The sequence below is a fragment of the Schistocerca gregaria genome, chromosome X (assembly GCF_023897955.1).
Source record: "Schistocerca gregaria isolate iqSchGreg1 chromosome X, iqSchGreg1.2, whole genome shotgun sequence".
Classification (NCBI taxonomy): Eukaryota; Metazoa; Arthropoda; class Insecta; order Orthoptera; family Acrididae; genus Schistocerca; species Schistocerca gregaria.
The window spans coordinates 515,403,022-515,426,699 of record NC_064931.1 but is presented as its reverse complement, the minus strand read 5'-3'; the positions used below and the strand labels follow the sequence as shown (position 1 = coordinate 515,426,699).

The window sequence follows — 23,678 nt, the reverse complement described above, 5'->3', positions numbered from 1 at the left end:
AAGTGACATAGAGCTGTGGGCCAGGAGCCACAAGTGTGGTGACATGCACGACAATAATGAACACATCAGAAGATTGTGGAGTGAGGATAACAGAGCTCAGTGATAAATGGCACTGCACAGTCATAAAGGTGTAGCAAGGTATCACCAACCCAGGGCAAGTCTTTCGTTTTTGCAATGTGACTTGGTGCTGGGTTTTAACAAAAATGGACACTGGAGGCATATAAATAAGTCTGAATCTTAAGGCAGAGATCACTTATCATCACTGGAAGGCAGCAGTACCACCACAATGCCAGAATGACACTGGACAGCATGATGACTGGGTTCCACCAGCTACAGTCATGGGTTCGAGACTGAGCTGCACCTGCCATCTGCACTAAGTCCTTCACAGGACTTGGTGTTTCAATCATGCACATCCGCCATTTACAGCTGCCACCTCCAATGCTAAGATCCTAGTGGGACTTAGTGTCACAACGTCAGTCACCAACCAACTGCTATCAGATGGCAGCAGACCGTACCCCACACACAAGCATCCATATATTCCATCGCACTTTGCAAGCAGGGTGAGGGTCCACTGAGCCTACATGACACAGGGCTGCAGAGCCTACATGAAGCCAAAGGAAGTAGGGCACACGCAGCCTCCGCAGTTGCATGCGGAACCAAGGGGCCACCTCCCATGTGGGGTGCCATCCCAATCACAACTTGATGTGCCACAGATGTCAATGTCCATGCGCTACAGGGGCTGCTGACCTAAGCAATGTGATGTGACAGCTCATCAGCACTACCGTATTTACTCGAATATAAGTCGCACTTTTTTTGTGGTTTTTGTAATCCAAAAAAATGCCTGCAGCTTAGAACTGAGTGCAAAGTAAGCGAAAGTTCTGAAAAATGATGGTAGGTGCTGCCACAACTAACTGATGCCGTTGAATTTATGTAGTGCTGCACAAGCATCCTTTGCAGGCACAAAGATAAATACTGGCGCCAAAACAACTGCGTCAGTAAATAAATTAAAAGAAAAGGTAGAAGAATGTAAACATTATGCCATGCATTCTTTCATGTTTGCTGCCATCTCATTTAAATCCTGTCTGCCTAATAAACTACAAAACTAGAGTGAGAAAACAGCAAATGTGGAAGAATATACATATCATGCCATGTTTATATTCATATTATTCTTATGCTGAATAGTGTTACAGTCAGAAATAAGGCACGGCAACTAACTAGATTTTTAAATCTAAGATGACTCTAATTTCTGTGCAGAATGGATGTACTAAAGAGGCATCTGCAAAGATTTTCAAACGGAGAAAAATTTTCACTAAACTCTTGTCAGAACATCATCTATCATACGCAGTCTATTATTTGGTTCTTGTTGATCATTATCAAAGAAAGCAGCAGTGTAAGTAACAACAAATAGCAGTCTCTAGCCATTGTTTCACTTATGAGACAATTCCTCTCTTTTTTTTTATTGTAAGCAGCTGTAGTGCGCACAAAAGCAAGCCATGCTGCAAGTGGCGACAGGTCGTAAACACTCATTATTGGAATGCGACAAACAATGCATGACACAGTACAATAATACATTTTCAGCCTAGAGTGACATAAACACCTGTAACAAAGAGAACGGCGCTTATCAGATCAAAGCAAAATAACCAATCGATTCAAACCAGAGGAAGCACATGAAAAAGGAAGGGTACCCGTATAAATACGAACAGAGAGGTTGACGCATAGCAATGGCTACTTGGTAAAGCTTAACTGTTAAGCTTACGACTTGAACCAAACTACTGTAGCTGTATCTTAATCCATTCGACCTCAATTATGTCTCATGTTACAATGGACCAACTATCTTTCAATTTGGAGGGGCGGTCTAAAACTTTTATCTCCCATTGAATTTAGAGTCTCAAATTTCAGGTGCGGCTTAGATTCCGGAAAATTTTTTTTTCCTTGATTTCCAGTCTCATTTTTCAAGTGTGGCTTGGATTCGAGTGCGGCTTATATTTGAGTAAATACGGTAGGCAGAAGCTGCCACCTGTTCTTCACTATATGTCAGACTCAGTGAGGAGAGATGTGCCTGCCTCACTATGCTGTTTGTCAAGATCAATAAAGCTCATTGTAATTGTTAACAATGTTTGCCATGGACACCCTTGCATCTGTCACTAACCTTCTGATGCTACAGAGTGGTGACAGGCAGACTGACATTGCTGCAATTGTCAGTGGAGGGCTGCTACTCCCGCAGCACATCATCCAAGCCACAGTTCACATTATCATCTTTAGGGCGAGTGAAACTGGTTTGCTCTTGTGTGCTGATAGTCACGGAGTCAGAGTTTAGGGGATGTAATTACACAAGGCTAGAAAATCATATAGTAGATGAGTTTTTCTATTTGGGAGCAAAATAACTGATGATGGCCGAAATGGAGAGGCTATAAAATGTAGACTGGCAAAGGTAAGAAAAGTGTTTCTGAAGAAGAGAAATTTGTTAACATCAAATATAGATTTAAGTGTTAGAAAATCTTTTCTGAAGATATTTGCCTGGAGTGGATGATAAACAGTTTAGACCAGAAGAGAACATAAGTTTTTGAAATGTAGTGCTACAGAAGAATGCTGAAGATTAGATGGGCAGATCACGTAAATAATGAGGAGATACTCAACAGAACTGATGAGAAAAGAAATTAGTGGCACAACCTGACTAGAACATGGGATCGATTGATAGGACACATTCTGAGACATCAAGAGATTACGGATTTAGTATTGGAGGGAAGTGTAGATGTGAAAATCATAGAGAGAGATGAAGAGATGAATACAGTAAGCAGATTCAGATGGATGTAAGTTGCAGTACTTATTTGGAGATGAAGAGGCTTGCACAGGATAGAGTAGCATGGAGAGCTGCATCAAACGAGTCTGGACTGAAGACCACAACAACAACAGCTTTACAAAAAGAAGCTGGCTGACTTGTCACAGTTTAAGGGGAATTGTAGGGGTGAGCGTCTGGTACCTGTGCATTGTACTTAATGTAATTTACTTGGACACTCTGTCCCTTGTGCTGAATCAGTAGCAGTGAATTGTTTTATATGTAATCATTTTGGGCACATGGCTAGACACTGTAGGGCCTCCATATGGCTCATGATTAGACAAAAGAAGTAAATTGATAGAGTACTCTGTGATTACCAATTGTGTACATATTAGTTTTGTTATTTCTATATGTTTTTTTGGAGTTGTAAAAATGAGTAAGGCAGAGGGAGAGGCAAAGTCAGAGACACAAGATGTCACCAAGGAGGAGACTTTACAATCTTAGTGAATCAGGTAGATCAGTTGAGAGCAAATAATTTGATTGTAAACGGTTCTTTGGCAAAGATGAATCATGAAATATGATTGTTGAGATCTCAGGCCGTAGGGGTGGATCCAGCTATTGTTAACCTTGTTTCTTCCTTCTACACTATGGTGTATGAGGATGTGGAAGCATTTGTATATCTTATGTCATCATCTAACATAGGGAGCTGGTTGGATAAGCAGTTATTGCAGATTGCGAAGTTACATTTGATGCAGAGAAGCTTTGCGTAATGCAAAGAGACATTTGAGCAACTGAGACAGGGGTTGTAACAAAAGTACAGGAAGCAGACTAGTGCACAGTTTTTTCAAGAGCATTTGGGTACTATGTCCAGAAAGTATAATGAAGCAGTGGAATATTTTGTGGATAGGGGTGGGGGATAATGATATACAGTCATTGGGGTCAGTAGTGATGAGTTTTTCATTTGGGGCAAACAGATTTAAGCAATGTGTAGAAGTGGTGTCTTATGTAAGCAAGGGGTACAGCACAATCCTAGGATTGGACTTTCTGTATCAACTTCATGATATACTGACTTTTGACAATGTGTAGTGGAAATCAATAAGAACACATTCTGACTACTGTTACCATGAGGAACAGCTAATGTATAAAACAGCCCAGGTAAAGCACAAGCAACAACATTATGGCTCAAGAATGAGAGCTTCTGTAAAGTTTGGAAGGTAGGAGACGAGGTACTGGCAGAAGTAAAGCTATGTGGATGGGGTGTGAGTCGTGCTTGGGTAGCTCAGTTGGTAGAGCACTTGCCCGCAAAAAGCAAAGGTCTCGAGTTTGAGTCTCGGTCCAGCACACAGTTTTAATCTGCCAGGAAGTTTCAACATTATGGCTCGATTCAAATGACTGTATTTTGGGAGGCACTGGAAAATTGCTATGGGTGAATGTGGAGCCTGAATTACCAGTTGATATGTTGTGTGTGATATAAATGCTAGAGGTTAGTGAAATATTGGATGTGGTGTGTTGTTTGGTGAAATGTAGTATTGCATGCATATATGAGAGTAATGGAGGCACTACAGTACATGTCAATGCAGATCATTTTGGAGCCAAAGAAGTTAAGTTCTTTTTAGCTGCATTAGAGATGCTGGATGAGGAAGATTGCCACACTGGAGTGTTGGCTATGATGAGGCACTGGATGCTTCTAGGACTGCATTTTGTGATGAATTGAAATATTCGAGGGGAATGGATAAGACAATGATGGAGAACCTGTTGCTATAATTTCAAGATTTGTTTTCTCTACAGGAGCCATTGCCTGCTACATGAGTAACAAAACACAGGTTTCCATCAGAGGCTGTACAGAATTCCATGACTGCTGCAACCAGTTTTGGAGGACTATATAAACCAACAGTTTGTTGATGGAACTGTAGAAGAGAGTACTAATCCTTGGGAGGGGGGAGGGGCGGCGGCAGGAATTGTGATCATGCCAAAAAACATTTATGGATGGTTTAAAGAAATATTGGTTTTGTTGAGATTACAACGGATGCCTACCCAACTGCATACATCACAGATATGATAGACAACCCAGGGCAAGGCCAGTACTTCTTGATATTGGACTGGAGAGGGTATCATCAGTTAGAAGTTGCTCTAGAAGCATTTTCAGCACCTTGAGGACACTATCAGTATATAAGGTTGCCTTTTGCGTTGCGTTGCGTTGAAGAATGTACCAGCAACATTCAAACAGCTGCTGGACAGAGTGTTGAAGGGACTGAAACTGCTTCGATGTCACCTTGATGATATAATCAAGAGCATAGACAAAGTCTGAGGGAAATGTTTAAAAGATTATGAGCAGCCCATTTGTCACACAGCACAGAAAAATGTCACTTTGCACTTGAAGAGGTTAACTATGTGGGCCATATCATTAGCAGGGACAATGTGAGGACTGATAGGAGGTCGATATAGGCAGTCCAAAACTTTCTAGTAGCACAAACAACCATGGAATTACAATCTTTCCTCAGTCTCGAAAAATTATTATAGAAAATCATGAAGGGGTTTGCAGACATTGCCAGACAAATTACACAGTTGCTAAAGAAGGAGATTAAGATGGTATGATCGGGAGAGTGTCAGTAGGCATTTTTCATGTTCAAAAGAGTATAAATGTCAAGTCTGGTGTTGATGTTTCCAGATTTTCAGGAGTTCATATTACCATGTGATATCTCAAATCACACTCCAGGGTGTATTTTGAGCCAGGAGATCAACAGCCAAGAACATCCTGTTGTCTATGCATCAAGATAGTTGAAGACAGTGCATAATAATTATTCTACAATGGAAAGGGAAATGCTTTGCTTGATATATGCCATGCTGCTTTGAAGTAGTTACTTGGTTTGAAGGGCCCATCAAGTAGATTGATGAGGTGGGCGCTGAAACTCAGTGAATTTGAGTATGAAGTATTCCACAAACCAGGAAAGAAACATGGGAATGCAGATGGGCTTAGCAGAAAAGTAGCTGTAATACAGGCACTAGGTCATGGCCTTGAGGAATGGCAAGCAGCGCAGAGTGCCAACAGAGAGTGTAAACAGTATGCCAAGCAACAGTTGTTTACCATGAAAAATGAATTGTTACATAGAGAGATAAAATTGGGAACACAAGAGGTGGTGCCAGCCAAGCTGAAACTAGAAGTGTTATTTGAGATGCATGATTATATTTTATCTTATCTTGGGGGATGTCAGACAATGAACTGGAGAGTGGCAGGAAAGTATTTGTGGAAGGGAAGGAACAATGATAATCAATATGTCAGGAACTGTGTGGATGTATACAGTGGGCGGATCTGAGTGGGAGGCAGGAACTGTTACAAGGACTACAACAAGCAAAGTAAATGTTCAATTTCATCAGTTTGGACACATTATGCTCATTCAATCGACCACCAGCAGGTAATTGTTGTGACTCACCAATCTTTCAAAGTGCCACCACGCAGTTATGCATGTCCTCTACAAGGGGTGCTGTCTGCCAGCCATGCAGCAGCAGCGCCACCTAAGTGGCCAGCCTGCCAGCGGCCGCTAGACTGGGACTCAGTTATGATTTGACTGTTAAAGTGTACACACGTCTTGCTCTGTTTACGTGATCTGTGACTTTCATGTATTGCATCTTCCTTGAAATATATTTGTTCAACTTGAAGTTATTACAATTGGTGACGAGGTAGTGATTTTTCTTTTCCATTGTTGACCCACATGTTTCCATGCCTACTTTAGAGCAACTATTGCAAGGTTTCATATAACAGCAAACGCTTCTCACAAATGTGATTCGTGATTTCGTCATGGCATCAAATGCGGGGCGTCTCTCGTCATTGTCTATACCTACTTTTCCTCCTTACGATGAGACGACGGAAGACTGGTCCGGTTACAAAAACCGTCTTCGACAGCACTTCCTGGCATTTCATGTCGTGGACAAACAAACATGTAAGTCTCTGTTCCTTTCATGGATTTCACCTCAAATGTATCAGTTGTCACAACTGGCTCCTTTGAAAGATCCTGCGTCTTTGTCCTTTGTTGAAATGTGCTCACTTCTGTCCGTCTATTTTCAAAAACAAACGCATGTGGTAGCCTCTTGTGTTGCTTTTATCGTTATCAAAAACAACCAAATCAATCCTATCGCGCTTGGGCTGCTGAACTTCACAGCCTCAGTAGACAGTGTCAAATTGTTACTGAAGTTCACAAAGAATCCTACGCCGATTCCATGGTACGAGATGGTATTATCTGATCGGCACCCAACAAAGCAGTTAGGCAACATGCCCTTCAGATTGCAAATCTGACTCTAGATGAAGTCCTATCCATCACTCAGTCTTTTGAAATTTCTCAAGCCACTGGAGTGCAATAGAGGCATGGGGCAATGTTGGGGAAATACAATCTCTGTGCGATGTTGACGAAGTGTGTGGCATGTCTCTGCCGGCCGACATGGCCCAAGTGCATCCTCGGCCTAACTGTACACAAACCTCTAAGAAACTGCAGCAAAACTCATGGCAACTAATTTAATGTCCACAGTGTTTTACAAAACATTCATGAGACGATTGTCCACAACGTTGGGCCGAGTGTCACAAATGCAAAAAAAAAACAAAAGGGGTCATGTGTCATTTGTTTGCAAATCTGACCTCATACATGATGTTCATGAACATGACGCTGATTCTGATTCTGTGTTGTCTGTCAATTGTACTTCTTCCCTTTCAGGGAAGTTATTCCTCACTGTCCAAATACTTGGTCGAGATGTTCGCATGCAGGTGGATACTGGTTCTGCTGCCACTATCATCAATTCTCAGACATATCTTCAGTTGGGTTCTCCAATCCTGTCACCTGTCACTAGGCAATTACGGACTTACAATAAACAGAAGATTTCTCTCTTGGGACCATTTGATGTGAAGGTATCTTACAACTCTGTTGTTCGCACTGTTCCCATATTTGTGGTTGACCATAGTAAAGTGGAGAATCTTTTTGGTTTCATTGCCTTTCGCATTTTTGGGTTCTCCATAGAAGACTGTCAATAACATCTCTGATGCTATTCCTTATGCTCAATTGGATTACTTGTCGACGACATTTTTGTCCATTTTTTCTCCTGGGTTAGGCCATGCAAACAACTTTGAAGCTCATATCATGCTCAAACCCACTGCTCCGCCTAAGTTTTTTCGGGCTCGGCCCATTCCTGTGGCCCTTCGTGATCGGGTAAAATGGGAACTGGATTGTCTCACTGCTTCAGGGGTCTTACTTCCTGTCACTTCCAGTGAGTGGTCCTCTCCTGTCGTCGTTGCTAAGCCAAATAGTGATATTCATCTCTGCGGCGATTTCAAAGCCACTGTAAATGTTCAATGCCTTATCGACACTTACCCTATGCCTTGACCTGAAGAATTGTTCACTAAACTTGCTGGAGGCCAGTATTTTTCTAAACTTGACCTGTCAGAAGCTTATCATCAACTTCCTCTCGACGCTGCTTCCCGGCAGTTTCTGGTCCTTAACATGCCTTTCGGCCTCTATTAATACCAATGATTGCCATTCGGGGTTGCCACTGCCCCTGCTCTCTTTCAGCGATTCTTGGAACAATTTTTGCTCACTGTCCCTGGGTGTATAAATTACATGGACGACATTGTTGTCACTGGCTCCACCACTGACAACCATCTTCAAAATCTCTGCACACTTTTTCATGTCTTACAGACTGCCGGTGCTAAGTGTAATCTTCAGAAATCTAAATTTTTTTCAGGCATCTATCACGTACTTGGGGTTTTAACTCTCTCAGGATGGTATTCGTCCACTTTAGCAAACTGTCGCTGCAATCAATGCCCTTCCTGGCCCTACATCTGTTCAGGAACTGCAGGCCTTCTTGGGGAAAATAGCATACTATCACAAGTTTTTACCATCTGCTGCTTTGGTGGCTCAGCCGTTGCATCGCCTGTTGCTTTTTCACTGGTCAGCGTCATGTGATGCAGCTTTCCAGAAATTGAAGACTATGCTGATACAGGCCCCGTGCCTGGCTACTTATCAACCTGACCAACATCTTGTTCTTGCAATGGACGCCTCTCAACACAGGGTTTGTGCAGTTCTTGCGCAGACGGTTCTGAACAACCCATTGCTTATGCTTCCAAAACGCTCACAGGTGCCCAACAAAAGTATTCTCAAATTGAAAAAGAAGCTTTGGCCATTATTTATGCTATTCATAAGTTTGGTGTTTTTTCTCTATGAATCCAAATTTCATCTTGTTACGGATCACAAACTACTTGTTTCCTTGTTTCACCCATCAACATCACTTCCCCACAAGGCTGCACACCACCTCCAGCATTGGGCTCTTTACTTGTCTCGTTTCAATTATGAGATTCATTTCTGGCAAACAGCTCAACATGCGAATGCTGATGCACTGTCTCGCCTTACCATGGGTCCTGGTTTGACATTTGATAGGGACGGACGTTTGTGTTTCCACCTGGATGTTGCCGAGCAGCGGGTTGTGAACGGGTTCCCCATCACCGGGGACCAGCTGGCGGCTGCTACGGGTCCTGACCCTACCCTCTCCCGGGTTTTACACTGTATTCAGAAGGGCTGGCCAGATCGTCTTTCCACTAGTACTTCTGATCTGTTGCAGAACTACTATGCTTTGCGTTACTGCCTCACAGCTAGGGATGGTGTTATTCTCCTTTCAACCGAAAATGCTTCACCGCGTGTTGTGGTACCTGCATCTTTGCGTGCTTCGGTCTTGCGCCTCCTTCACCAAGGGCACTGGGGTGTCTCTCGCACAAAATCTCTGGTGTGCTGTCATGTGTACTGGCCCAGCATCGACTCTGAAATTGCACACCTGGTCGCTGCCTATGGCCCTTGTGCATCACAGGCCGCCACCCCGAAGTCATCTTTGTCACCATGGCCTTCACCTGAGAAGACCTGGGAGTGTATTCATGCTGACTTTGCGGGACCTTTTTTAGGAACTTATTGGCTTCTCGTTATTGACGCCTATTCTAACTTTCTTTTCATTGTCCATTGCACGTCGCCTACCAAAGCGGCAACCACCAATGCTCTACCTCGCAGTTTCTCTTTGGAAGGCCTTTCCTCTACTCTTGTTACTTATAATGGTCCGCAATTTGCCTCTTCCTATTTTGTGGATTTTTGTGCCTGTCACAGCGTCATGCATGCCATGGCCCCTCCATTCCAATCACAGTCAAACGGTGAGGCTGAATGACTGGTCCGCACATTTAAGGCTCAGATGAGGAAACTCCTGATTTCTTCTGCTGATGATGATGCGCTTCTCCAATTTCTGGCTTCTTACCATTTCACTCCCATGGGCAACCACAGCCCGACTGAGCTCTCACATGGCCGACAGCCCAGCACACTACTTCATCTTCTGTGGCCTTCCACCTCACAGCCACGGGTGCCTTCGCTTGGGCGGTTCACCGCCGATGACTTTGTATGGGTACAGGGATCTGGCAGGCAGCCTAAATGGAGTCCTGGCCGCATCTTACGACGGCGTGGCTGACGCCTGTATGAAATCCAGATGGACACGGGTGTTGCAGTGCATCATTCAGACCAGCTTCGGCCACGTGTACCGGCAATGCCTGTTCCAGATGCCACTACACAGCCTTCGGCTCTACCTGATGCTCGGGATACTGGAATCTTTCATTACTCACAACGCAGTCCTCTCACCATCATATCAGTGCCAACACAAGAACTGACGCCACCAGGAGACGTGCCCATGCAGGAACCAGATGACCATCATCTGTTGGAGCAACTCTACTCGCCTCCTTCTCCTACGGATGTGGACCCTTTGCCCATGTCTCCTGTTATAGCAACCAGACTTGCCGCAACGGGCAGATCGATGCACGGGGGCCCCCAGAGATTTGACCCCCACGTCTCCTGTCATCTCAACCTGTGATCATCAGGGACTCATCCGTCCGTACGGGAAGCTTCCTCCTCGAGACTTTACGCCCAGTCAAACAACACCTATGGTTGTTAGCAATCTACAGGCCACGTCCATCAAGACCTGTGCAGAAAATTCAAAGGGGCGAAAAGTGTTGTGACTCGTCGATCTTTCAAAGTGCTGCCGCACAGTTACGCACGTCCTCTACATGCGGTGCTGTCTGCCAGCCATGCAGCAGCAGCTAAGCGGCCAGCCAGCCAGCGGCCGCTAGGCCTGGACTCAGTTATGATTTGACTGTTAAAGTATACACAAGTCTTACTTTCATGTATTGCGTCTTCCTTGAAATATATTTCTTCAACTTGAAGTTATTACAGTAATCATTTCATGTTGACTATATCAAGTTCCCCTAGACTGGATACTATGACAAAGGGATGGAAGATAAATTTACAGAGTCAGGGAAGAACACAGTAATTTGCGTAGTAGTTGAGAATGGCCAGTTAGTATCAGGTCCTAGTTTTATGGATTAAGCATAGAAGTAATCAGAGTTCCAGGCCACAGTAAGACCTAAGGGTCTGGGTCTTCTCTGTAGGGGAGGGCACTGTAATGCCACAACCCAGTCTTTGGTCAAAAAATTATTAATCTTTAACAAACATAAGGAAAAGTAGCATGGAAGCACTACAAAGTGCAGTGTTAACAGTCGCAGGCCAGTAGCAACAAGTGTGGTGACATGTGGGTTACAACAACAGACACACCAGCGGATTTCATAGCAAGGATAGCAGAGCTCTGCAATAACTGTGTAGCAAGTGGGTCAGTGTTGACACACCAGGACACGTATCTTGTTTTGCTAATGTGACTAGGCATCAGGTTTTAACGAAACAAATGGGCACTGGAGGCATATAAATAAGTCTGGATTTTAAGGCAAGGATCACTCTCATCAACAGAATCCAGAAGCACAATCACGATGCCAGAGTGATGCCAGACAGCAAGATGACTGGATTCTGCCAACTGCAGCCACTGGTATAAGACCAGGCTGTACCTGCTGTCTGCTCTAACTCCTTCACAGGCCTTCATATCTCTGCCCTGCCAACTCTAATGCTGAATTCCTAGAGGGACTCAACACCACAATACCAGCTGCCAGCCAGCTGCTGTCCCAGAGCAGTGGTTTGTACCCTGTGCAGAGCCACCTTCGTATTCTGTCACAGTGACACAATATGGACAAGGTGTGGCCAAGCCTACATCACGCTGAGGCAAAAAGTGCACACACTGCCACTGTAGTCGCGTGAAAAACTGAAGGGCCACCTCCCAAGTGGGGCATCATAGCAGCACAACTCAATGTGCCACTGACATCAATGCCTGAGGCCTACAGGGACAGCCAGCCTCAGTAATGCAAGGTGACAGCTCAGTGGCATCAGGTTGTAGCCTGTTCATTGATCTAAGTCAGGGTTATTGTGGAGGGGCATGCCTGCCTCGCTATGCCATGTACCTAGGTCAATAAATCTCTTTGTAATTGTTAACAGTGTTTATCTTGGACTCCTTCATCTCTGCCATCGCCACTCACCTACTGGCAACTTCAGTCTGTAAGTGAAGTATGTTATGTTATTTAGTAACAAATGTGATTTTAACTCTGTGATCTACTGTTTTATCAGTGGTGCTACTTCTACAGTATGATGCACAAGAAATATACAAAACTTGTTTTCACAATTACAGACAATACAGAACAATTAAACAAAAAAATGCTATAAAAATGTGAACTACTGCTGTTGTTCAAAAAGTAATTTAAGTAACTTGCTAAGACCATGACAGTAAAATATGGAAAAATGTTTCAATCCATATATCCTGGTTACAGATAGAAATACCAAATGGAAAATCACAAAACACTTATTTCATTCACCAGCAAAATTAGCCCTTTTCTTGTTTAGACCTTTGTTCAGATGAATGATTTGGTTATTAAGGATATGCTTATTCCATTCACCTATCTTGAGATAATTCATTATAACTTTTATATCATCATTATAATTCTATTTCAACAATTAAAACAGTAGAGGGAGAATCATCCATTATTGATTCTGATAGTGTTTCTTCTCCAGTTACCTCAATCATGACAGTAAGTTAAAGAACAAATGCTGCTTCCAGTACATTTTAAAAAGACTGCATTAGTAACCTTGTAACAACAAAAGTATGAGTAGTAAGTATCCTACTACAGGTTTCGGAAAGGAAAAAAATCTTCCTACGTTCCTGCACAGGTAATGATGAAAAAATCAAACCTAGGCATTATTCCAGTGACAGGCTGTCAACGCACAGTTCATAACACATAGTGAGTGCTGTGAGGAGGAATCACCAATTGGGAACAACCAAGAAAGGGGAACTGAATTTCTTTGTTTTAAGCAATAGGATTGGAAATGATTGGATTGTGAAACAGGTCTGTGAAAGAAACAACTGATGGAAAGATACTGCAAAATATTAATTTACTCTAGATTCGTTACACTACTGGCAACAAATCACTGGAAATAGTAACAGCCACGAAATACCAAAGAATAACAATGTGAAGTATCTTAAAGAGGAATGAACATACGAAATAGTGGTAGAAAAAGCAGATGCCAGGCTGTGATTCATTGGAATAGGCCTAAGGAACTGTAAGTCATTCATGAAGAAACACTTCTTCAATCGATTACTGAGCACCACTCATCAATCTGGGACCCTTCCTATGTATGAAAAACTTTATCAAATGGTTTAATATTTGGAGAGAATATTGAAAAACAACTCTAGAAATTGACAGGACTTTTAAGTCCTTTTGGGCAGAAAAGGGTTAACAGAAGAGAGAGAGAATAAATCATGAAGGGCAGCATGTTTCATGAGGGATTTATTTAGTAAGTATGAGGGTGTTACTCATATGCTCATCAAATTCTATAGGCAGTCACTGTACAAGAGGCTTTTTGCATCACACATTCTGCATCAAGTCTACTTCTATAACTCAGAGAGTGTACATTCCAATAACTGGCAAGCAACATACTACTTCCTCTCGCATATGATTTGTGAACTGGTCACAACATGAAGATCAGGAAATTAGAGCTTGTATGGAGACTTACTAGTAGCCATTGTTCCAAGAGCCACTTGCAAATGGAACAGCAGAGAGAAATTATAGTCACATAGTGTAAGCAAGCTTGTGAAGTATACATGTAAATGTATAAATATATACTTTATGACAGCAGTATAGAGAGGATAGGTTGCTACTCACTACATAGAGGAGTCGTTGAGTTGCAGACATACACAATGAAACGAATACTAGAAAGTCCTTCCTCAGATATAGAACCCTAACACATTCATAAAACAACAACTCACACATACTTGGTTACTGTCTCCAGGCACTAGTCGGGCCCTAGCACACACAGGCAGTAGCTGTGTGTGTGTGTGTGTGTGTGTGTGTGTGTGTGTGTGTGTGTGTGTGTGTGTGTGTGTGTGTGTGTGTGTCCTCTATGTGGTGAGCACCAATGTATCCTTCCCATACTGCTGTTATAACACAAAAACACAAACTTTAGAAGGGAGGGTAAAGCTTAGAAGGAAACTCAGGCCTTATCATCAATGCATTCAACAAGAGTTCATCCCAAGCTCAGAGTGGAGAAAAATACAACAGAAACTCACAACTCAGCCATGAATTTTCCAAAGGAACCATCCTGGCATTCACTTCAATTGAATTAGAGAAACAAACCATCATTACAGACTTAAAAATATGTCACTGGAGCACTATACTCACAGTAGTTCCATAAATATGTAAACTTCATACTGTCTTGTCAGTCATGAAGTGTAACAAGAGGATAAATGTAGGCTGGAGGGTGTAAACAAGGGTTTTCTTCCACCGTCATTTCATGTTTTTGCAGTGGTACTATCAATGAAAGTAAACACTTGCTATCGAGTTCCATTTTTGTCAGCAAGGTTTCAAAGTGTATGAAACTGTAAATTATGAGATAATAGTTTTTACAAGTGATGATTTCTCCATCTTTTTTTGTAAGTTTTTTTAACTGACTTTAGCTAGAAGAATACTTGTTTGAGAGAGAAGAAACAGATAATAAACTCTTCAGGTTTCCTGCTGAAATAACATACTTACACTCTTGAACCCATTTTGATACTTCATCTCTTAGATTTTCAACTTTTCCATCAACAAGGAGGATATTTTCTAAATGAGAGACAAACTCTTTTGCAATTTCCTGTACAGCAGGAAAGTATACATGCACTTCCTGTGGCCTTAACATCAGGTGACGAACGGAGCTTCGTAAACGGTACCACTCATCTCCATTGCTGAAATTTTAAAACTCATAAATATGACAATGATAAACAATATAATTGCACAACTTTTGTAAACTATAATTCATTAAATAATGAAAACAAAACATACATAAATCATAAATCAATTGGGCATGCTTCAGTCATTCAGTAAAAACACCTTGACATATTGACTGTTACATGGGTGACACAAAATGGGCCCTATGAACACAGTACAAGACTAGTGATTTGGTTGGATATCATTTATTTGCCTGCCAACTGCTCAATGCTTCCTCTACTTTGCATCATTAGTTTTCGTTTAAGAGTTTTTACTATAGTATTAGCCCTTTATGTGGCATTGCTTTAAATTCTTGAGATAAAAATTATTTTATTGTTTCCTTCCAGTGAATAGAACTTCTCAGATGAAATGAAGTATTTATATTAATTTATTATTATTTACTTTGAAGCATGTATGATGTTGCCCATATGCAAGTAAATCCTTCCAGAACATACAATATTCACTCTTTCTTTCCTCTAATGTTTATCTTGTCTAACAAGGAATCTATTTTTTCAAGATTAGGCAAATTTTATTTAAGTAATTAGCTTCATGGCTAGATGCCCTTCCTGACACAACAGTCATCAAGAAAACATAAAGGAATGAAGTCATGTGCACTGTCTGTCTGTGAATTGTGTAAACTTTGTTCTGTACATTATTGTATTTTAACTGTTTGTGTATTATACTCAGAGCTTAAATTATCACTTTAATATTATTATATAACTCAGTGCAAACATAACTTTATATGATATGTATGATATGCCAGTGTGAAGGTTTTCCCTAATTTCTGATCAGACTATGGAAATAAATAACACAAGCCATTCTGAAGCTTACATTTCTTGTGTTAAATGCTCTTTTGTGTGATCTGATGGGGAAAAACCTGTGGCAAGATGCTCCCAATTGAAAATAGCCATTCGGTGAGAGAAAGGAGCACTGGCAGTTAACTTAAATTATGACTCTTAGTGCTCATACGCTGTCTATAAAAATCAATGTTGATCGAACACAACATTGCTGCTTAAGAAAAATTCTGCTGAACAAAATATATTAAATAATCACTGAATTAATAGCCACTGTCTTCCTTGGTAGAGTGAGGTATGTTACTGTGACAGCTATCCACACAAAATGATGAAAATAGAAGACAAAGAATTAATCACTGTAATTACCCTTATCTTTCCAAAATTCATCAGGTACTTCATCATTTGGACAAATAACTTACCAAATAAAGGCTATTTATCTACTCTACAAATTTATTTTATTTTAAGTGTATTGTAGCAGCAGAAACAATCCTGCTAACTTTCTCTCTAACCCACATTTAACTCAATCAACACAATGTTATTTTTGTAAAATATCACAGTGATAAAATAAAAAATTTAAAATGCCAGTATCCTGTTAAATGATGTGGACTCATCAACATTAAATGTAACAGATTGTAAAGCAACCATCCACTCTTTTTCATATTTTCCTTCTCACTTTGTCCTGGTCATCCCTTGTCTGAGGCTGGCACAGTGCTTACTAGTGTATGAGTGACCTGCCCTTTCTTCTTTCTCAACCTATCTCATCCTCCTCCCCAAGAAAGGTGTCAATAATTATGAAAGATAGGATAACATCTTTATTTTTACATGAGTAGCTAAAATTTCACCTTCTGAAGGTATATAATGGTCAGCAATTTATTAATATATGGAACATGGTGGTAGAGGCAGTTTGCATTGTGTTAACCTCTGATACATGGTTTTGTATTTTACTAATATATGATATCATATAAATAACTACCTTCAAATTGCATGCATCAAATATACAACTGTGATTGTTTTACTCCAGCTGATTCACAGGTATTGACATTAGCATTAAATTCTAGTTGTTTGTCAATACGTACACTGTAGTCATCTAAGAATGACATGAAATTTTCTCCTCTTATTAGTAGGTTCACTTTACTGTATATGATATACATATATTTTGTTCTTGAGTTTATGTGTGTTCAGTATGCAACTGTCCTCTCATTTTATTTCTTAGGTTACAATTGAATTTGTTCTCAGTTTATCATTGGCCTTGATATCATCTTGTACAGTTTGGTTTTTGTTAAATGTTTACTTCATATTACTACTGTAGATAATTGCCTCTTAAATTTTACACCACCCTTTTATTAAGTACTTCACGCTGTCATTATTGTTGTCTTTGCACAGGGGCCTGAAGATGGTGCAGTGAAACACTGAAACTAGTCGCACAAGTAAGATACAGTCAAAATACAGATGGCTGAAGGACTTTTCAATTTTACATTTTATAATAAACAGCTGAAGTCCCTCAACTATCTCATACAAAGGTGGACTTACAGAGGTGAGATTTAGATCCTCTGCTGTAATTATTTCCCTCACCCTGTCTTGTGTATATCATCTCTATTAAGTTTCAGAGGAGTTTCTGTATACCCTTTTTCACCCTGCATCAAGCCAGTATGATAAGTTTCAACAGCCTACACTTTCTTCAATTCCATTCTCCAAACCTTAACTCCTCACAACCTAGGACTTATAACTTTCTAATAGCTACCACAAATCTTTGACTGTTCCAACCACACTGACAGTTTACCAAGAGAAGGCTTAAATTGCCCTCTCCATTGAAATAAATTTGCCTTAAATTTATTGCATTCTAAGATACAATCTTTCAGTTGAACACCCTCCCACAAGTTAGTTTCTCAGACCCACAACTGCAGCAGTTTTTGAAAGGTTCTCGGGGCAATGTGATCCCCTCCTGATGAGCTGGATCTGATTCGTACTAAAGTCACACCTTCTAAATCACAGGTCTGTGTTTATGAATACCATGTTTAACTTCCTGCATAGCTATCAGACTGAAGCTCTGGTGCATGCTATAATGTATGCCCTGACACCTCAGATGGCATACAATTTTAATCTACCTGGAAGTTCCACAATTTATCTTAACTAAAGATCTAGAAGAAGTATTAAGACAAGAGGCATGCAAAAATAATGCAACACTTTTTTCTCAGCCAATTTTTATTAAAAGATATTGTAATTTGTTTGTAACATTCTTAAACATTCCTGCATAATCTCATACTTCCAGCAACTAACAGTAGATGGTAGCAATATAATCAGTCTTCAGAATAGCATCTGTAACTGAAGTGCATTCCAAGGAAACAGCAGTTATTTAATATCTTTTGGCAGAAAACCAGATGATCACCAGCACATCTACAGAAACCAAGCAGTGTATAAATGCTGTATGTTGCTAAGTGAAGTACTGTTTTCAACAGAATGATGATGATGAAGTCCCATACTCCTTGACAGAGCGTAGGGGAATGATGCAGGAGACCCTCATTGCCATACTAGGCTGAAGATGACACAACACCCATTCATATCAAGGCAGGTGAAAATCCCTGGCCCCACTGGGAATCGAACCTGGGTCCCTGTGCTTGGGAAGTGAGAATGCTACCACAAGACCACCAGCTGTGGACTTTCAACAGAATAAGAAGAAGGAAATCTTACTGATCTCCCTCACTCAGGCCAACCCCACACAGCTGTAATATTTGCGATGTTGCAATGTGTGGACACACTTATTCTGGGTGATTGACAAATAACAATCGAGCAACTCAGTGCTCTACTTGACATCTCTGTTGTTTGTACTGACACACTTGTCCGCCAGTTAGAATATTCAACTGTTTGTTCCCACTGGATTCCTTGAAGCATAAATGAAGAGAATAAAGAGGAAAGACGGAACATCTATACTGAATTGCTTTCTCATGATGAGGCTCATAGTGATGGTTCTTGAGGATACTAAACTGAGTACTTTGTGACCAGGTGCTAACAATTAGAAATGAATATTTAGTTTTTCTTATTGAGATAAACAACTTACACATTGCAGCAGCAAATTAAGCTCATATTAACTGTTCAAAGTGACGACCACTAGTGTCTGTTATTGAATACAAAGGCTCTTTCAATAATAATTTTTCATTCAGCTGTGCTTGTTGTTTACTTAGGAGTTGTTAACCACTAAAATAAATACTCATATTTTGAAGAACAATGTTTCAAGTAGGAAAAGCAGCAACAAATCCAAATTATGGAGTGTTTTAAACAACTTGCAAACAATAAAGTCATGATTCAGATACAAATTATGGAGTGGCTAAAACTGAAAATGGCAGAGGTGAAGGAAGCACAACTTTTACAAGCTCCAAAAGTTAACTCACATATTGACAGATGCAAGCAAGCAGAAGCCACACATAACAAAGACATCAAAGATTTTTAAGGTATGTGCTGTATTAGAAATGCCATTAAATAAGGAACTAGAAACCATATCAACTGAAGTGTCTAACTTCTAAAATTTTGTTATATTACATTAGAATGTTCAGTCACTCAACAATGAAACTACCATAGTGGAAGCACTACTCCAGTATATATTAAATGTAGACATTATTTGCATTACTCAATATTGGCTAAAAATGACAAAGTAAAATTAATTTAGGTAATATGATATAAATTAGTGAATCATTTTAGGGGGGAGTTCTTCAAATATGGTGATACTAGCATCTTTATGAACATCAGATAATTTTCTTCTAAGATTTCAATAAACACTATACTGACCTAATCAAAAGATTTTGAACTTTCTCTTATTAAATTACCAGAATTTAATTTCATGCGTATTAACATATGTAGAAGACCAGGTGGAAACTGGCCAGTCTTCATGACTGAACTAGGGATACTACGAAACAATATCAGTGAATTAAATATGAATCTAGTGTGTTGTGGAGATTTCAAATTTGACTTTTCAGAAGGCAGCAGAGCTATAGATGGTTTGATAAATATAACCAACACAGTCAAAATGATCCTCACAATACATGGCTCAACAAGATCAAGAGAACGTTAAAATTCCATCATTGGCCAACTATTCATCATAGACACAAGCTACAAATTCACAACTGGAGAACTGAGAGAAGGGATATGGAAATCATAAAGCACAGTTATTATGCAACAGGTGCAAAAAATTAGTTGAAAAAAGAATTTTTTACGAAGACAGCATAAGAACTCAATTTTTTACTGACTAGGGAAAATTGGGAGCGCTTATACATTCAGAACCATTCTGGCAGCACATATATGAGTTTTCAGAACATCTACCTTCAATATTTTAATACAGAATTTTCTACTGAAGCGAAAATAAGCAATGGATGATTGAAGGTATAAAGGTTTCCAGTGAGAGAAACAGATTTCTGCAGAATTCTTGTTAAAATTAGCCTGAGTTAAAGTTACCGAAGAATTTGCAGATTATTGTAAAGCCTGTAAAAGAATCTATGGTAGAATAATGGAATTAATTTATTTGTTGTGTTACATATTTCAAAGATCCATTATTGTGTGATACCACTTGTATGAAGGACAGGTCAAAACATTTAATTGATTATTATATTCATATCACAATCAATCACAGACAGCAGTTGGAAATATAAATTTCAGATATTACCTAAACACCTAGTTTGATTTATAAGGTACAAAGACCATTTTTGAGATTCACAGAACACAATGGGATTTATAAGATTTGATTAAAGCAGCAAGAGTCATTAAAATTGATAAACACAGAAATATATGGGAAATAGCCTTATCTGTCTCTGTTAAATAACTCATCCACATAATCAAAACTTTTCTCGACAAAAATTCTTAAACTTCCTTTTTAACAACTAACTGATTATTATCTTGCAGAGACTTAATATTACTTGGAAGTGAGTTTAAATTTCTGTGCAAGTGTATTTTAGCTTTTTTGTACAAGGGACAAATTCTTCATGTTGCAATGTATGTCACATTTCCTTCTTGTGTTATGATGGTCATATGACTCATTATTTAATATTGAGAATGAGTGTGAAGCATGAATGTCATGATCGGAAAGAGATATTGGGAGGTAGCGGTTAATATCACTTCTTGCTTTAAAAAATTACAGCATGAGTTTCGTGGAGGTATTCCACATACAACTCTGGCAACATTTTTTCTGAAGGGTAAAGACTTTTTTCCAGTAGCCGTGAATTCCCCAGTTGATCGTTCCATAACACTTCACTGAATGGAAGAAGCCAAAATACGAAGATTTTGAGACACTGATGTCTCTGATTTTGGAGATCCTCCAGATGGTACATGTTGCAGAGCTAAGCCTTTGAAGGATATGGTATTCCAGGTTAAGCCTGTTATCTATATGGACACCTAAAAATTTCAAACATTATAAATTCTGTATCTGCTGAGTTTCATGAGCAATATTATTCTCCTGTGGAATTTTGCAGTTATCAATGAGCCAGTTCAGAGCACCTGCAAGTAACTGAACAGTATTCAACACTAAGTTGGTGAATGTTTTACTGTCTACCACAATGCTTGTTTCATCAGCAAACACTGTGAAGTTGGTTGCTATGCTGGACAACAGAGATAGGAAACAGCAGGGTACAAAGGACAGAACCCTGTGGGATTCCACAATGTACCTTCCCCAGTCAGACACTACCCCTCCTATGTGCGTGTTGTTTGCATCTAATACTATTTTCTGTTGTCTGTCCTGTAGACAGAATTTTATCCATTTATCCAATTGTCTTTTGATCCATAGTGGCACACTTTCTCTATAAGTGCCATATGATTGATACTGTCAAAAGCCTCAGACACATCACAAGAATATGCTAACAGACAGTGTCTTCTTGTCAAGGCAACCCAAAATGTTGTTTGTATGTGAAAATACAATCATAGCTTCAGTTGTAGAGATACCTGTTCTGCATCCAAATTGGTTTTCACCAATTACATAAAAGTTGTCTAGGTGACTGACAATCCCAACATATATAAATTTTTCAAAGATTTTAGAAAATGCAGTCAAAAGAATACAGAGTGACATGTGACACCTATATCATCACCTTTTTTGTAGAGGGGCTTCACTAAAGAAAATTTCATCCCATTAGGAAACATATGTTGTTCGAGGGAGGCAGTAAATATGTGAGCCAGCACTTTACCTAAATGGTTGCAGCAGGTTTTAAGCAGTTTGCTCAAAATATTGTCAACACCCATTTAGTTTGCTTTTTAAAGAAATTGTGTTTTTTTTCTTATTTCCTGCACTGTTGTAGGGGCTATACCCATTTGCTCTATAGAATTAGGGAAATGCTCTTTCAGTAGGTATTTTAATGACCTTTTCCAAGGAACCATCATGTCCTGTTTTCTCAGCAACATTTAAATAGCACTCATTAAATATTTTTGCCACAGTCCTTTGATTGTGTACTTACTCATATTTATCTGGTCTATAAATATATTGTCAATTAGTGTTCTTGTACATGAAGATGTTCCAGTAGTGTAATTGACTACAGAAGCAAGATTGTATGTAAACATCACATTTCCCTAGTCTGATCTGTCCTTGGACTAAGTTAAAAATTTTACACTGTAGTTCCTGTGCACTCGCACATCTCTTCTGTGTTTAAATATGTACCTGAGGAGAGTGTCTAACAGCTTCAAAATGAGACTAATTTTCTTGAAGGTGATCTATATACTGTTAGTATTGATAAATAAGAATTATTTAACACCAGTTCTCTGGCACATATTCCCAAATGTTGTTCTAGACTAAAACTGTGTACATCAGTTACAGTACACATGTCATTGTTGTTAACGTAGATGGTAACTCCACCTCTTTCTTTATATTTTTTACAGAATTATGTTGCTATTACAATTTATATCTCCTGTCTCAACAAAACTGAGTATAAGCTCATTAACCTTACTGCACAGGTCTCTAATGCTTTGGTGATAAGTTGCCAAATTTTCATTTGCATAAACAGTTAAAGATCAGGGTAAGGTATTTTTCACTACCTCTTTTTTTCCAATTGGTCTGTTCCATACAGAGATGGATTGGCAAGAAGCAGCTTTATCTCATTTTTTCATCAGTCAGTTGTCCACTGTAGTTTGTATGCATTCATTGCCTTTCCTTCAATTTTCTTGTTTTGTGGTACACTCTTTGTTCAAACTTGATTCCCTTGTGTTTAGTGTATTTGCAATTATTTTACAAATTAAATGATAATTTGATACAAAACTTGTCAAACACAATGATATTTGCGTGGAAAGTATGAACAAACAAACTTGTTGCACACTATCAAAAGAAAGAAAATATCTTTAATAGTAGTGGTCCCCAAAGTCACAAACCCAAAATCAATTGTGAAAAGAATCAGTGGATACTTCACTTCACTAGCTGAATATGCCATTCAAATAAACTGTATAGGACCAGTGCTACATTTCTTCAATAAGTCAGTGATCTCAGATGCATCTATGTATGTTCCTGAAAAATTCTGATGAAATTATAAGTAAAATTAAATAATTACACAACAAAATACCTGTACCTGATTTCATACAAAAGCACAAGCTCACAAAATAGCAATATCATTAGCAAAAAATTTCAACCTGTCTTTAGAAACTTGTGGGTATACAGATGTCTGAAAATAGCAAAATTTCCACCACTGAAAAAAAAAGTTCTCCTGTTATAACATCAAACTACTGGCCTGTGCCACAGTTAAGTTCTATTTTAAAAAATAACTCTAGTAAAACTTTTTCTATGAATGGATCATAAATAAATATTCACCTCTTCCACACATCAGCATGGCTTCAGAAAGTCTAAAACTACATAAACAGTAATTTTTGAATTCTTAAACTGTATTTTAAAATCTCTCAGGCAATATAAATTAGATGCAGGTATTTTCCTAGACCTTTCAAAAAGTTGCAATGCCCTGGACCATAAAATCCTGCTGATGAA

The 23,678-nt window shown here is 39.5% G+C and overlaps 1 protein-coding gene across 1 annotated transcript in view; it reads right to left on the bottom strand.

Moving 5' to 3' along the window:
• Positions 1–23,678, bottom strand: part of LOC126299529 (probable cytochrome P450 CYP44) — a 233,793-nt gene that overhangs the window by 142,007 nt on the left and 68,108 nt on the right. The window contains exon 4 of the mRNA XM_049991511.1: positions 14,739–14,929. Within this exon, the coding sequence (XP_049847468.1) occupies positions 14,739–14,929 (191 nt within the window). The remainder of the gene's footprint in view (positions 1–14,738; positions 14,930–23,678) is intronic.